The following is a 17,104-nucleotide window of genomic DNA, read 5'->3' as shown; positions in this document are numbered from 1 at the left end:
CTGTGTTTGGTGATGGATATATCTCAAAACCAAAACTGGAGGTCACTGGCAGGATATATTATGCATCACTTTAGCTCTCTTTTAACATGCGACTCTATCAGAGGTATAGCAGCCCCTCTGTCCCCACACCAAGCAGGATATAGTGCTCTCACCAGAGCTGGTGATGTCAGAGAGTGGAGAGTAAAAACATACTCAGGCATAGGTAAGTACCCTGTGATATTGTGAGGTACATTTCTTCTTTGTGTTTCCTGGTATCTTTTTGTTATACTGAAGTGACTGGTGGCAGACAGTCTCCATGTAGCTTCAGATGGACACTGGTCCCTGGAAGAACCAAGGCAGAATTAGAATTGGAACTTTCAACCCTAAGCCTCCAGGAGGAAAAAGGGTAGGAGGTTGAGTTGATCACCAGTGACCAATGATGTAATCAATTATGCCTAAATAATGAAGCTTCCACAAAAACCCAGAAGCACTCTGAGTTCAGAGAGCCTCCTGATGGCTGAATATAGTAGGTGGAGGTCCCTGGAGAGCAGTGCTCCCTCCCCTTCTCACTCACATTCCTTACTTGCACTGTGCATCTCTTCCATCTGGTGTTCACTAGCATCCTTTGCATATTCCTTATATGAGCCAGTAAACATATTTCCCTGAGTTCTGACAGCCACTCTAGCAAGTTAACCAAACCCCAAGAGGCTTCTGACCCCCCCAGAAGCGTGCGTCTGAAGCATGAGTGAATCAACGAGGGTCTTGTGATTAGCATTAGAGGTGGGAACAGCCTTGGGGACTGCACTTTCCAACTGTAGGATCCAACACTACCTACAAGTAGATAGTGGAAGACTTGAATTGGACTAGAGAACATCCAGCTGTGTCCACTGAAGAACTGATTGGCTGTTGGTGGGATTGTCCCCACATGCTTCCTGGTGACTACAGATCACAGATGTCTTCTGTGTATATGCTTTTTTCCCCTCCTATATTGTCAGAATGTCACTTTGAGATATTCTGGAAATTAAAGGTAGTTTGTCTCTTCTGTGGCCATTCCCATCCCAAGCAGATACACTCCTACTTCCTGCAGAGATGGCTGTTGTAATGGTTGAGGCCTGTGGAAAATAGACATCATGAAAGCAGAAGGAAATGCTCTAGATAGCAAGCATATGCCCACTAGTTTTAACAAAGGTTGTGATCCAACTGTGACAGTTAATCTTGTTTATCACTTTGATAGGCTTGAAAGACGTCTGGGAGATTAGTAAAGCACATTTCTGGGTGTGTCTGTATGGGTCATGGGGGAGTGTCCTTAAGGAATACACCTGGTCCCTGGACTCTCTCTTGGGCTGTTATCTGTTCTTTGCTTCCAGCACCATGACATGAGCAGCTTTCCTCTTCCATGCTCTTCTGCCATGATGTTTCTACCTTGGTGCTAGCTAATTAGTCACTGAAACCTCTGAAATCATGAGCCAAAGTAAACCTCTCATTCTTTCGAGTGACAAGTATTTTGTCCCAGCAATAGGAAAGCTGACTAATATAATATCTAAACCCCTAAAGAATAAATCCCAGGCTGGGGATATAGCAATTATCTGGCATGTACAAGGCCCTGGGTTTGATCCCCAACTCTGAAAAAATAAATTGAACAACAACAACAATAGTGATGAAAAGAATGAATCTCTGGAGGGATTCACAGAGGCCAGAAGAGGATATTCATTGCCAGTCTTGGTTTGAAGCAAGACCACTAAAGATTCTAGTTCCCTTCATTCAGTTTATTTCTGGCACTTTCAGAAGACTGAAATCATTTCTAATGGATATCAGTTAAATCTCAATGAAACTACTTATCAAGTCTTTAAGCCAGTATTGGTAGGAGAACTTTAAATACACAGATGAGCTGGAGATTTAGCTCAGTGGCTCTGCCACTTGCCTCACAAGCACAAGGTCCCGAGTTCGATCTCTGGTACCGAAAAAATAAATAAAAAATAAAAAACAAACAAAAAATAAAAACAGATGAGATTAAAAACAAAAAACAAAACAGATGAGTTTATTTTTATGTCCACAACATAATCACACCGAAATCTATGAAAGCAGAACATGGCCAGGATCGACCCTCAAGAACCCTTTGAACACCTCTAGATGGATTTTATCTAGCTGGCTCCCTCCATAGGATTTAAATATGTTTTAGTGTGTTTTTTCAGGATGGATATCCGTTTTTTCATAAATTTTATTTTATCCCATTCCCCACCAAGCCCTCTCCCCTCCCTATGTACAAAAGCTTTGTTTCCATTTTTTCCTTCTATTTTCACTTTTTTTCTTGTTGCTTCCTTCCTTTCTCCCTCCCTCCTCCCTTGTTCCCCTTCCCATTTGAACACTTTCTTCCCATTTCCCAATACAGGATAGATAGCCTTGAACAAAACCTACACCTCTTACAATTACTGGAAAGCTACTTGATTCTGTTTCCTACCTGAAACATCCCAACTTTTATATCAAATGATTAAGAACATAATTTATAGAATTGTTGTAAAAGAACCCTTTAAGATATTAACTTTTACTCAAAACCCATACTGTTTTTATCACCCACAAATTCTGGAAATCTTGAAAGAACCAACACATCCCTAAACTAAAAATGGAAAATTTTCAGAAACCTTTGAGCTCCTTTGGTCAAAGTTATTCCAATGAGCCCTTATGAATGCAAAGTTCTCCCTCTCAAGGACACACCAGTCCTCCTATGAACCAACACTATGGACTGAATGTGTCTCCTAAAATTCATGTCAAAATCCTAATGTGATGGCATTAAGAATGAGGCCTTTGGGAGGTGATTAGGTCATGAAGGTGGAGCCCAGATGAATGAAATTAGTGCCCTTATAAAACAGGCCTGAGGGAGACACATCACCCCTCGATGTGAGATTACAGGGAATAGATGGCCTTCTATTATGAGGTGAGTTCTTACCCAACACCGCACCTGCCAGTACTTTCATCTTGGACTTCCATCCTTTAGAACTGTGAGAAGTTTCTGTTATTTATAAGCCATCCAGTCTATGCTCTTTTGTTATATAGCCTAAATCGACTGAAGCAACTTATAATGGGACAACCTGAGCATTTAAGGATCTCATCTGTTCTGCTGCATACAGATTGGCAAAATATTGCCAAGGATTCCAGTATTATATGGGCCTATTACCAAGTGAAAGGGGCCTTGAACAGCACTTTCCTATGCAGGCTTGTTGTGTTCCTCAACCTGAAGATTTTGTCTATTGGAAGAAACATTTGAGAACTCTGCTCTTAGATTTCAGTAGAGGACCTTATCTTTTGTTAACAAGAACAGAAGTGAAACTGCAAAGAGTTACATTTCACAACTTAGGCTCATGGTTCACAACTAAAGAAGCAATTCAGAATTCTCCACAATTGTAATATTGTCCAACAGGGAACCTCAAACTTCAGTCTTAGAGGTAGCCCCACTGAGGAAGTGGGTGACTGACCCAGGGCTCAGGAACAAGCTCATGCAGTGGAAAGCTTTTACCCAAGAACTTGGCCCAAGATCCTGTTTTGCCTTTTCATCATTGCCTGTAATCACTCTTCTAATTTCCTGTAGGCTTCTGATTGTTGACCACTTATAGTGGCCCCCCCTTTTTTTCTTTTCTTTCTTCTTTATAATAGAGGAAATACCATCACATTTTGGAGTGTGTGTGTGTCTGTGTGTTGGTCAGAAAGATCTTCCAGGAAGAGAGGGCAGCATAACTCAGCTTTGAGTGGCAGTGGAATACAAATTAGCTCCAGTAGTGGGGCAGACCTTCCATGAGCAAGTGTTGGGTAGTGTTCGCAGGATCAGGAGATGGGAACTGGCCAAGTAGGAAGAATTTTCTACCCTGATGCCCAAGTGAGCTTGATCCTTTGAGGGTGTGACAGTTAAAGTAGATTAACAACTTGATTGGCTTAGGAACCACCCAGGGGATTAGTAAAAATTCTGGGTTTATCTGAGGTCATAGAGGTATGGCCATAGGATCTATATCTGGTCCTTTGGCCGTTCCTCTCTGGCACTTCCCCCAGTTCTGGTTCCTGACCACCATGAACTAAGGAGCTTTGCCCCACTACACCCTTCTGCCATGGTGTTTCTGCCTTGGAGCCAGGTGACCCTGGACTGAAACCTTTAAAACTGTGAGTCAGATAAATCTCTTCAAGTGTAGGTGTTAGGTATTGTGTCCCAGTGGCAGGAAACTAAGTAGAGGGATGGGAAATGGTTGAAGGCAAGAAGGGCATGACATGATCAGCTATGCTTTGTGATGGATTACTAAAGTGGCTGACTGGGGAATATACCTAGGATTGAGCAGGAGATAACTGGAACACACAGTAGTGAGGCTGAATATGAGGGATCATATTTGGAGAATCAGAAGTGGGACAAGTGAAGGGTAGGAAAGCATACAGGTTATGGTGAGAGAGGCTGCTGAGGAGGCATGATGGGCCCCGACTGGAATCTTCTGAATCCAAAGTGCCTGTGGGACACTGAAGCAGAGCTGCTCAGTTGGCAGTCAGAAAAATAAACCTAGAAGAGGTGGTGGTATTGGTTTGGAATTGAAAGAATGAGGCTTGAATTTGTGGTTGAGATTAATGAGGAACAACATGCAGAATAAAAATGAAAGGAAGGGCATTTCCAATTTCTAGTAGTATGCCTAGCAACAGGAGGTGGGCAATGAGCATATATTGAATGATGAAGGAAAGCACACCACAAAGCAGAATTCAGAGAATACTAGCCTTTGGGGATGCACGAGGAAGGTGTGGGAACGATGACAGGCTGGAGAAGATTAAAGAGTAAGTTTGTGGAGTTGAGGGGGAAAGTTTTAGGAAAGGGGAAGTGCCAGATGGAAAGATGGGCCCAGACAGATGGGTAATAAAACCTGTTCTTGGGCTCAACAACTGAGAGATCACTGATGATCAAGGAGTTTCTTCAGAGTGGTGCTGGGGTATGAGGGCACGAGGTGAGGATGAGGAGGGAAGGGAAGGTGAGAAGATGGACACAGAGTTTATTGTTTGCAGGGATGGAAAGAAAAGAGAATGAGGCATTTGGGAACATCTCGGTCTGCATGGAGGGGAGACCGGAAGGCTTCAGCTATACTTTTCATCCCACCCGTAATTCTTAAAGAAGATGTATAGGGACATCGTTCTCACTGCTGTAATTCATAATCAAATTAAATAATAATTCACAAGCAAATAGAAAGAGCAAACTCTTTCAATTATGACTTGTTATTCTGAAGGAAATTAAAGCAAATCGTGGTCAGGTAATATCAGCCCAGCATTTAACACAATGTAAAGATTGATGTGTAATATATTGTGTATTATGTTTTTAGTTATTGGGATACACTGAGCAGAAGGCACCCGCAGAGAAAAAAGATGCAATTTAGGAGAACGGATGACACACAAAGAGGTTCTGGACAGGACAGGGGCTAAGCATCAGCCTGGATAGACAGTCCTGTGAGCTTAGACATGAAGCTGACTGCTGGTGAGGAGATGGGTGTGCATGTAGTCCTGGGAGGTCAAGAGGCAAGTCTAGGTTTGGTTTTCTGGAAGAATTGGCTTTTTGTGACAGAATAGTGGGGCAGGGCAGGGGCTGTCCAGGAACTGCTTAACTGGGACAGCTGTGGAAGAGCCATTAAGGGGCCCAGGATAGAACAGAGGCCTGATAAAAATGGGACTGAAACAGTTTAAATGTAGGTTTTTGAATTTTCCCCCTCATTAAACCATAGGCTTACTGAGGTCCATCTCCGATCTGCACTGGACTCCAGCCCCTTCCACACATGAGGGGCACTCCATGAGAAGGGCATGGTGATACAATGAGTGGAGATCCACAACCACTTTGAAAGCTCTTCCTGCTACACAACTTCTCAAAAATCTGGGCAAAAGTGAACTTTTAGGTCATTTAAGAGTTTATGCAAATACATGCCATTAATCCCCTTCCTACACATGTAGACGTTACTTAAAAATCAGAATTCTCAAGAAAAAGTATTACACAAATTTTCTTAGGGAAAGAATGATGACGTTAGAAAGACCCTACCCAGTTGGTTCACCAAGATACGTTCATCATGTGCATATTAGTCCAAATTCTGAGAGCCAAAGTCCTATTCTCCAATAGGAAAGCCATATTCTCAGAGTTGGCTTTCTATTGGCTCTGAGGTGTGGGCGGGGCCACACTCCTGGAACTGCCACTAGCTCCACCCCATCCCATGCAAATGAAGTAAAGCCTGGCGAACACACGTGACTGGTCATATGGTCGACGATGCATTCTTCCCACCCCTTTAGTGACGTCATCACCAACCAAAACTCTCTCGGGAGCCTGCCTAGAGGTAAGAGGTTAGCAGGACTGTCCACTGGGCCAGGAGGGCCCAGGGGAGGGGGCTCCAGCAGGCCCCACCCCCTTCCAGAGCCTTGACTCTGAGGGGGTCCAGGGACCCAAAGGGGCCCGTGGGAAGCGACTAGGGGCCCCTAAGCACACACTGCGCTCATTGGCTGGTTGCGCCGGCATGCAAATGAGGGGACGTCACTTCCTGAGCCAGCTGAGCGCCATCTTCCCTTTCTGGCGCGCGGGAGGAGGGACGGGGACGGGGCGCGGGGCGCGGGGCGGGGGTCCCGCCGCGCAGAGCGGACGACGCAGCGGCGCTGCGAGCGGCTGCGGGACGCGGCGCTTCTCGCGCCCAGCGGTAGGTATAGCCCGGCCCGGTCCTCGCGGCGACCCCCCCCCCCCCGGTCCCCTTGTGGCCCGCGCTGCGGCCAGCCCCGCCGTCCACCCTGCAGTCCGCCCCACCTTCTCCACCGCGGTCCGCCCTGCGTCCACCCTGCCATCCTCCCCGCCGGCCGGCCGCCCCGCCGTGGAGCCTTAGGAATCCGGGACGTTCGCAGAGCGCTGCTCGCGGCCCCGACGCCCCGCTTGCCCCTCCCGCCGGTCACGTGGGAGCGGGGCCGCCCCGGGGGAGGGGGTGGGGCGGGGTCCGGGGAATGTGTGAAAAGGGGACAGGGCTAAGGGGACGTGGAGGACGGAGGAAGGAGGCTGGAGAGCGGAGACGGGGTTGGTTGGGAGAGGACATTAGAGAGGAGAACGCGGGAGGGCGAAGGTGGGGAGATGCGGGCACGACGGCGCTGGCGGGCTGGTCACTCTGTCAGATACCCGGGGCCACCCTGAAGCGGCTCCTTGGCGGGCGGTCCTCTGGGTCCTCGGGTGAGGGGATGCGGGCAGGATTGCCCGCCACACCTGAAGCGCCGTTTTCCTCGAAGGAAAGGTCTGCGGAACAGCTGAGGGCAAATCTCTGTCACTTCACCGTGGATATTGATCTGAATGTTGAAGGTTGATAAGCACAGGCTGATGACTTTAAAATTGAAGTTTGGATCCGCCATTGCTGACTGCCTTCCAATATATGCCGTTTACGAAATTTCTACAAACATTTGGCCTAGGGACAGCAGAAATTGGAACTGAGTTATTGATGGTTTCAGAGTAACACGTAACTATTTTAAGTGTCTTCTTTTGAATCTGAGTGGAGGATTTACCGAGCGCTGTTAAAACTCATTATATGTAAATAGAATGGGCGGTTTCTGCTTGTGGAGCTGGTGAGGAAACCCAGCTGTTTGGGGAGGGTGGGGGAAGCATGCACGCCGAGTACAGCGCTGGTTCGTAGAGATATGAAGGTTGTTGGAGGTGCACACACAATTCATCAAAGGGGGCTTTGAGTCTGGTAAGAGGACAGTGTGTAAAAAATAGGAGTTGTGAAAGTCATGTATTCAGCTTGAGTTGGAAGTCATGTCAAATATGTCACCTTACCCGGAGATACTAGTGGGGAGCTAGCCACATTACTGGTTTTTAAATATTTTTGGTAGAGATGGGATCTGTGAACACATCAGTGAGCCAGTGGTCCTTAAGCACAGACTTGGCAGACCTTTGGTTAGAAAGGATAAGCAGGAAGGAGTAAGGAGGAAAGAAGTTCATTCTTGAGAGCTGGGAGGAAGGTGAGGGCTGGATGAAGACATCTCTTATAGGAATGAAACATTGGTTATGGGGCATGATGACAGTTATGGCAAGAATTGTAACTGAAGAGATCCTGAAAGTTTTGGGATACCTTTTAAATTTGAACAAAACTGGAAGTATGATTGCTGACACTTTGAGGAGGTAAATCTCTAGCATTCTACTCTCCCCTACACGCACTGGCTGTTAAAGACCTATTAGAACAGTGTGATACATAAGAGGATGCAGGTGGATGAAGGTCACATGATTAGGAAGAGATCTGGTGATTGGAACCCAGACCTGAATCTTGCTTTCATATATGGCGCAAATATTCTGTATTCTTAGTTGCTTTAAAAGGAATCCTCATATCCTATTAATTGGGACATTGCATTTAGTTTTTTGGTGTTAGATACATAGTACCTTAATCCTCACAGCAGCCCATGAAGTAGGTTGTGCTCTTGATTTTACAAATGAGGCAACTGAGATTCAGATTAAGTAATTTGCCTAAGATTACAGAGCTAAGAAGTTAGGGGACAGTTCTGCTGAGGTAGCTCTAGAACCTGGTGGTGCATGCCTGTAATCCCAGTACTCAGGAGGCTGAGACAGGATTGCCATGAGTTCGAGGCTAGCTTGGGCTATATAGTGAGTTCAAGGACAACTTGAACTGCCGAGTGAGACCTGCATAATGCAGTATCTTTAATTAGTTAGGATACCAAAACAACGAAAGAAACTCTGAATACCTCCTTGGGGGTTGTGTTTTGTGTACATCAGCGGAATTTTGTGGTGGTTCAGTTTCTACCTGGAACTGAGGCACAGAGACAGGGAGGTGGGGCTGGCTGCATTAAAATTAACATTAACATTAACATTTATTTCATAGTGGTGAAATATAGGTCTCACTGAACACATGTGCAGAGAAAACAAACTGAAAACAGCATGCCATTTCTTACCTAGTCAGTCCACTGGGCATTTTGTAGGGAATCTTGTGTCTTAGAAAGAATCAAAACAAAGAGGTAGTAACAGTAAGGGTGCATGAGTGTTCCTTGAAAGGATCGCTTGGAGATTGTGAATCTTCTGTCATTACCTATGTTTTGTCTTACTGCTCTCCTCACTAGATTTTCTTAAAGCAGATACTGAACTGCTAAAAAGGGGCTATCCCTTTTTTTAAATGAAAGATTTCCATGCTTATTTTTGGTGGAATAACAATGATAAGGGTGTGGGGATACTACATTTGGGAGTCAACTTCAAGAAAGAGCAAAGATGCACAGTTCCTTAGCTCTAGTTCCAAGCTGTGAACAAGTAACTACAGAATCTGTTTGAAGCTTGCTAGATTGCTGACACCTCATTTCTGAAAATCACAGTCCCTAAACACTCTTGGTTCTCAAAGTGCACCAGTGCTCATGGTCTCTGCTTCTTAGACCTTGTAACCAGAGAACCTCTTGCTGTGAGTTGAGACTTTCCTCCAAGCAGTAAATTTAGCTTCTCTGAGATGGGTGGATGAGGATCCTTACTTTGGATAATCTAGTTTAACAGCCAGCTTTTGGAAAAAGGAACCCCAGAATATAGAAGGTAATGGAGCTTGAAGGAGGAAGTAGAAGCAAGAATGATAGAGTGAGTGGACATCTGACCAAATTTTTCTTGTACCTTGTTTTGGCCAAAGCAGCCAGTCTCGGCTCTAATGTGACCTTGTGCAAGAATTTTTGAAACAGGTTGTAAGGTTCATGATCATGAGGCTTTTCTGTTAGAGTATATCCTTGGGAAGGCTGAAACCCAGTTCAGTGACTATTATTTTTTTAATGTTAATAGGTTTTACTTCATTTCCTTTGACTTTTATGTTCCTACTTCTACAATGCTAATGGATCCTTAAAGCTCTAAGATACACTTTCCATCTAGGTTAACTTGTCTGAAGAGAAACTAAAACCTACTCTAGATTGGCTCAGAACAGTGTTCTTACTCAAAAATTCATCCCTCCTATGTTAATTCTCTCTGCCTCCCCTCCATCCTATTTAATTCCAGCCTACCTTTTAGTTTTACTTAACATTTTCTAAATATATTCAGAAATTCCCTCCTTTACATCAGTGAGTTTTTTTTTTTTTTTTTTGGACGTCGGTGAATTTTTGATGTGATCTGTTTGCATGGAATGTGTTGGGCTCCAGCCCTACATACAGCCTTTCTCTCTTTTGACCTTCCAAAACATTGTATGCTTTACATACCTATAGTTCTGAGCCTGTTTTATATCTTATTCATTTAGTGAACATTTGCTGTGTATTCTAATATGATTCCCACCCTAAAGGAGTGAAGTCCAGTAGGGGAAATAGCTAAATAGGTGCTTGGAACAGAGTGAAGGGGGGTATAGGGAAGGAATTATGCGCTAGTGACTGGGCTAAATGCGGGGGGGGGGGGGCGTGTTCTTCAGTGGGGCTGCAAATGTTAGGAAGGAAATTGGTGACCCAGAATTCCTTCCTAAAGGTTGGGAGATTCTGCCAGATTGTCCTCTTAATGTATAGAAATTGTGAATTTTTACCTACTCTTACTACTGTTGGTTATCAATGAAATAAGTTATTTTGGTATAGTAACCAAAATGTTTACCACTTGAATTTGACTAGCAGATTTTTTTAGCTTTTATAGTTTATGCAAAATAAGAAAATTTGTTTTGAAATAGTTGTAGGTTTATGGAAAAGTCACAAATATAGTACAAAGAACTTTTCTTTCCCTGAATGGTTAGAGAGTAAGTTGCTAAACAAGGCCTCATATCACTCAAAATGTTGTGTTTTCTACAGACAAGAACGTTCTCCTATATATCCATAACAGAGCCATCAAGATCAGCAAATCACTATACCACCTAATCTCAGACCCCTTTGAAATTTTACCTTTCTCCTTTCTCTCTGTTTCTTTCCTTTCTTTTTCTTTTCTCTTTCTCTCCCCTCCCTTCCCTTATTCCCCTCCCTCTTTTTCTCCCTCTCTGCCTTCTTCCTGTATTGGGAATTGAACCCAGGGCCTTTGCACTGAGCTTCATCCCCAGCCCATTTTTATTTTGAGAGGATCTCAGTGAATTGCTAAATTGCCCCGGGTGGGCTCACACTTGGAATAGGTGTTTACCACCCACCTGGCTGTCAGTCTTTCTAATAACGTCATTTGTAGGAAAATGATCTAGTTTAGAATTGCATGTTGTGTTATCTTTTTGTTGTTGTTGTTGTTATACTATATATTTTTTGGGGGGGGTTACCAGGGATTGAATTCGGGACCTTGTGCTTGTGAGGCAAGCACCAGAATCACTGAGCTAAATCCCCGGCCCTATACTATATTGTTTTAAAATCTTTAAATTTTATTGTTTAGTTATCTTTATTTTCCTTCAATCTGCAATAATTCCTTAGTTCTTCCTCTAAGGGGTGTGTGTGGGTTTTTTGGTTTGTTTTTGGTGGTGCTGAGATTGAACTCAGCAGCCCATGCATGTGAGGTGAGCAGTGTACCACTTGAGCTACATCTTAAGCCCCGTGATATATATATTTTTTTGGGGGTACTGGGGATTGAACTCAGGACCTTGTACTTGTGAGGCAGGCAGCGGCACCACTGAGCTAAATCCCTAAAAAAAAAAAAATATATATATATATATATATATGTTTTTTGTTTTTTTGGTACCAGTGATTGAACTCCGGTCCTTGCGGTTGCGAGGCAGGAGGCAGAACCACTAAGCTAAATCCCCGGCCCGTGTTACATTTTTAAAAGTGTATAATTCATTGATTTTTGTTACAGAGTTGTGCAGTGCTCACCATATTCTAAGAATATCTCCAGCTCCCCAAAGGCCTGTCCATTTGCTTATCTGTTCTTGCCTGTCAACTACTAATCTGTCTCTTTATCTATAGATATTCTTCTGAACATTTTATGTAATTAAAACTATGGGAACTCTTGTACTAGATTCTTTCACTCTGCATTATGTTTTAAGATTAGGTGCATACATTACCACTTTGTTACTGTTTACTGCCAAATAATATTCCATTGTATAGATATACCACATTTGTTTATCCGTTTTATGGACATTTGGATTGTGTCCATGTTTCTGAGATTTGGCTTTTATGAATTATTTACTATATGTGATCTTGACATTTCTGAATATTATGGGCTAGCTACTTTGTACAATGTTTCTTTCTTTTTTTTTTTGGTACTGGGGATCAAATCTTGTGCTTGTGAGGCAGGCGGCGGAACCACTGAGCTAAATCCCCAGCCCCTGTACAATGTTTCTTAATTTAGGCTTGTCTGCCAGACTTGGTCTTTTCCCTTAGTCATTAAGTATATCCTTTTCTTCATCACACTTTCAGTTTATATCAGTGTAGACTTGAACTTATATTTTAGTGGACTGCATTTCACTGAACTATTGCTGAATATAAACCACCCCAAAACTTAGACTAGAATATTTTATTCAAAAGGTTCATTAGTTCTGTGGGTCAGGAATTCAGATAGGGAACTGGGAGATGGCTTATCTTTCTGCATTGTGGAGAGACTGGCAGCTAACAGTGACTTGGCAGCTGGACCAGAAACCTCTCAGGATGTCTTCACTCTGTGCTGAGGGTGATGTGGAACCCCTCCAGTGATCTCTGTTTTGTTCATATGCTTTCTTAGAAATATGGTCTCTAGATTCCAAGTCTGGCCTTCCTGAGATGTGTGGTATTTTCCCTTGACACTATTGGTTAGGCAGCTATAAAGTTCTGTTCGGCATTCGAGGGGAGGAGGGAGTTTAGATTTTTTTTTTCTGGGAGGAATATCAGGTTCCTGTTGTAAGAAGAGCACGAGTGATAGGGGACACTTATGTGTGTCTTTGGGGAACTGCGTATGCTACAGATTACTGGCCATATTTCAGAGGTGCCCAGATTGCTCTGGCTTTGGCCTTATGGGAGCCTCCAAGCTGATTACTTTTGTCCTTTTGACACGTCTCATCATTTTCTGAGCAACCGTCTTACTTCCTGGCATAAAAGCCCATCTTGCTTTTATTGTGTTACAGCCCAAGTTTTTTTTGAGAATTTATTTTTTTTGAGAGAGGGTCTCACTATGTAATTCAGGCTGGCCTTGAACTCGCTGTATAGTCCAGGCTGGCCTCAAACTCGGGAGAATCCTCCTGCCTCAGTCTCCTGAGTGCTGGGATTTCAGGTGTGTATCACCACGCCCGGCTCAGCCCAAGTTCTTTTTAAATCTATCATTTTTTTTTTTTTGGTACCAGGGATCAAACTCAGATCCTTTCGCTTGCGAGGCAGGTGGCAGAACCACTGAGTTAATCCCCAGCCCAAGTTTTTTTTAATAGAAAGTAGTATTTAGAAATTGAGATGGGGGCACTATGTGTGTGCCACCTGCTACGGATGTGTAACTGCTTTTAGGCTGTCTCCTGGCTGTGTATACACACACTTCTTACAATGCTTTTTTTGGGGTGGTGGTAGTACTGGGAATTGAACCCAGGGCATTCACACTGAGCTACATACATCCTCATCCCTTGGCCCTTTTAGAATTTTTTATTTTAGTGCTTTCTTCGGTAGCACATATGCTAAAATTTTTTATTTTGGAATAGGGTCTTGCCAAGTCCCGAAGTTGCCCAGGTTGGGCTTGAGCTTGCCATCTTCCTGCCTCAGCCTCCCAGAATGATGGGATTACAAGCATGCACCACCACATTCGGAGATTTTTGTATCTGTATATTACAAGTGATCACATCATGTCAGTGTCTCCTAATCTGGTCAAGTACCACATGGTTTATTTTTATTTTATTCCTTTGTAGCTGTATTAAAAATAGCTTTACTGAGATATAATTTATATAACATAAGATTCATCCATTTATAACATACAGTTTAATGGCTATTAGCATAGTCACATACTTGTGCAAATGTCACTATAGTTGATTTTTAAACATTGTCTCTGTTTCAGAAAGAAACCCTTTTCCCGCCCCAGTTCTCTCTGGTCCCAGGCAACCACCGGTGTACTTTCTGTCTGTAGATGTATTTGTTCTGTACACTTTATATGCATGGAATCATACAACAGATAGGTTTTTGTGTCTAGCCTCTTTGAACAGAATGTTTTCAAGGGTCATCCACATAATAACATATACCATTGCCTCATTTCTTTTTATGGCTCAAAATATGGATAATAACAGATTTATTTTTATTTTTTTGGTACCGGTGATCGAACTCAGGACCTTGCACCTGCGAGGCAGGTGCAGTGCCACTGAGCTAAATCCTGGCCCGGATAATAATCAGATTTTATTTGTCTGATCACTTGATGGACATTTGTTTACATACTTTTTTGAGTATAGTGAGTAATGCTGCCCTAAACAGCCTTGCTCAAGTTTTTGTGTGGATACATTTTTCATTTATTTTGGACGGAATTGCTGGTTAAAATGGTACCTATATGCTTGGTCTTTTGAGGGATTATCAGATGGTTTTCCAGCTTGGCTGCATTATTTACCTTACTACTGGCAATGTATGAGTTTTTGTTTTTCTGTATTCTTGTCTGTACATGTCAACCCCTCCCCAGCTTTAAAAAATTATAGTCATCCTTGTAGATGTGAGGCACTATCTCCTTGTGGTTTTGAGTTTATTGATACTGAGCATCTTTTATGTTCTTAATGGCCATTTGTGTATCTACTTGGGAAAAGTGTTCAGATCCTTTACCCATTGTAAAGAAAAGCAGGGAAAAGAAAAAATACGAAAAAAGGAAAATAATGGAAACAAAGTCTTTGTAAATAAGGAAGGGTGGAGGGGGTGAAGGAAGGGCAGGGGAATGGGGAAAAAATAAGAACCAAGATACATCATGTAAAGGTACAAGATCCCAGTGATGAATGTAACTGTGTTGTATACCTAAAAGGTACCAATAAATTTAATGAAAAAAAATTGGGTTCTTTTAAAAAATTTTTAAAAATTTCTTCATGTATTCTGGATATAAGTTGCTTATCAGGAATATGATTTGGAAATACTTTTTTCCTATTTTGTGGAAGTTTTGCGTTTGTGGTGGTGACTTTGGAAGCTTAATGCTTTAATAGTTTTAAATTTTGATGAAGTCCAATAATTTATTGTTTTTCTTTTATTGTTGGTGCTTTTTGGTGTCATATCTAAGAATCTGTTGCTGAATCTAAGGCCATGGAGATTTATGGTTACATTTTCTTGTTAGGGTTTTTAAAATTTAGCTCCTCCATGTGTAACCTACTTTGAGCTTGGTGTATGGTGTAAGGAAGGAGTCCAGCTTCATTCTTTTGAATGTGGTTATTCTTTCCTAGCACTTTTGTTGGAAGTTATACTCCTACTGTTTTCCAGCCTTGTTTAAAAAGTACATTTTTGTATACGTATATATATTTATGTTAAAGTTTTGGTTTTTTTCCTTTTAAGGAAAATTTCAAAAATGTTTCAAATTCCTGTGGAAAATCTTGACAACATCAGAAAAGTGCGGAAAAGGGTGAAAGGCATTCTTATGAGTATTGGACTTGACAGCTGCCAGGAGTTTCTGAAGGTAAGAGGGTATAAATAACAGATTAAGAAAGTGATAATAGAAATGCTAGTTTGGGCTTGTGGAGTGAGGTTTGAAAAGTTTTTAAAGAATGGATAAGATTTCTCAAAATAGGAATTGCTAGGGCTGGGGATTTAGCTCAGTGCCTGCCTGGCAAGCACAAGGTCCTGAGTTTGATTCCTGGTACCAAAAAAACAAAGTAGAATTTGCTAATACTTTAGATGGCTGTGTGAAAGCATCTTCAACACTTATTTATGCCCTTCTAATGATGAACTATTTAAGTTGTTCAAGTTTTTAAAACTACTTTTAGGAGACAATTTTTATGGTCATTAATTATAAAAATACAGTATTTGCTTTTGATGTTTGAGGGCAGTGTGTTGAATTTATTGTTATACTGCAAAAGAAGACTGCAACTTAATGTCCCAGTATTGCTTGAGTGATCAATAAATAGCCATTCACATGTAATATGATAGTTTTTTTTCTATTGATTTATAAACTTATGTATGTAGTCTTACAAAAGTTTGAAAATTAAAGTCACAGTCACACACTTGATTTTTTTCTTATAATTTCATCCATATAACATTGAAAATATGTCATTGGCAAATAGTTTAAAAATGTTAAATAAGCATTAGTGTCTGTGTTTAAGCCATTGATAATTTGATGTGTGTTTTATTTGTGCCTATAGAAATAGGAACAGTATTTGCTTTGAAGTTTTAAAGCTGGTAAGGAATTTGGTTCAGAATATTTAGGAAGAGCTCAGTTTCTTAATCTTCAGATTTTAGACTTTTTTTTTGGTACCGGGGATTGAACTCGGGTCCTTGCACTTGTGCAGCAGATGGTGAAACCGTCTTAGTTCCCTGGCCCAGATTTTAGACTTTTAACTAGATTTTTACTTACAAAAAGGCAGTTAGGGCGCCAGGGATTTAGCTCAGAGGCACCGTGCCTGCCTTGTAAGCGCAAGGTCCTGAGTTCGATCCCTGGTACCAAAAAAAAAGGCAGTTACATATTGAAAGACTGATTACCAAGGTTCCTATCAATGGCCAGAGTTATTAATCTTTGCTCTCAGGTAGATAAATACTATTAATTTCTTTTTTTATTTTTACTTTTGGTACCAGGGATTGAACTCAGGACCTTGCGCTTGTGAGGCAGGTGTGGTGCCACTGAGCTACATCCCTGGCCCAAATACTATTCATTTCTGAAGAGTGGGAGATCTTCATTGTAACATGCTGCCTTTTCCTTTGTACTCTTTGCTCTTGTACCTTCCTTTGCTTTTTTCAGAGCATTTATACTACCTGATATTATTTGTTGGTTATCTGCCTCCTCTGTTTGAATGTAGGGAGGGGGGCAAAGACCTCATTGTCTTGTTATCCACTGTTTTGCTTGCAGTCAGAGTAGATTTTGACACCTGGATGCTTCACAGATATTTTTTTCTGTGAATGAATAAAAATGAAATTCAAGTAGAGAAACATTTTATTTTTTTTCTAAGTTTTTTTATTGGTACATTTTAGGTATACAATTCGTTTACATTTATCATTGGGTGTTTGTACCTGTACATGATGTATCTTGGTTCTTATTTTTTGCCCATTCCCTGTGCGCCCTTCACCCCCTCCACCCTTCCCTATTTACATAGACATCATTTCCACTTTTTTTCTTTTCTCATGGTTTTTCCTTTCCCTCTTT

The 17,104-nt window shown here is 42.0% G+C and overlaps 1 protein-coding gene across 3 annotated transcripts in view; it reads left to right on the top strand.

Annotated features, from left to right (window-relative positions):
- Positions 1-6,216: 6,216 nt before the first annotated feature.
- The window catches only part of Adnp2 (ADNP homeobox 2), a 30,050-nt gene continuing 19,162 nt past the window's right edge, over positions 6,217-17,104 (top strand). Inside the window, exons 1-2 of one of the 3 annotated variants that reach the window (XM_004861898.4) lie at positions 6,217-6,305; positions 15,307-15,427. In XM_004861898.4, the coding sequence (XP_004861955.2) occupies positions 15,320-15,427 (108 nt within the window). In that variant the 5' untranslated portion in view covers positions 6,217-6,305; positions 15,307-15,319. Of the gene's footprint in view, positions 6,306-6,521; positions 6,660-15,306; positions 15,428-17,104 lie in introns of those variants that run through there. The other 2 variants (XM_004861897.4, XM_013078544.3) reach the window with 2 other exon arrangements.

Source organism: Heterocephalus glaber, unplaced genomic scaffold, assembly GCF_053883595.1.
Source record: "Heterocephalus glaber isolate CG9 unplaced genomic scaffold, H.glaber_assembly_v1.0 deba00000331, whole genome shotgun sequence".
NCBI lineage: Eukaryota > Metazoa > Chordata > Mammalia > Rodentia > Bathyergidae > Heterocephalus > Heterocephalus glaber.
Note: the sequence above shows the minus strand (reverse complement) of the source record. Positions and strands in the feature narration are given on the sequence as shown.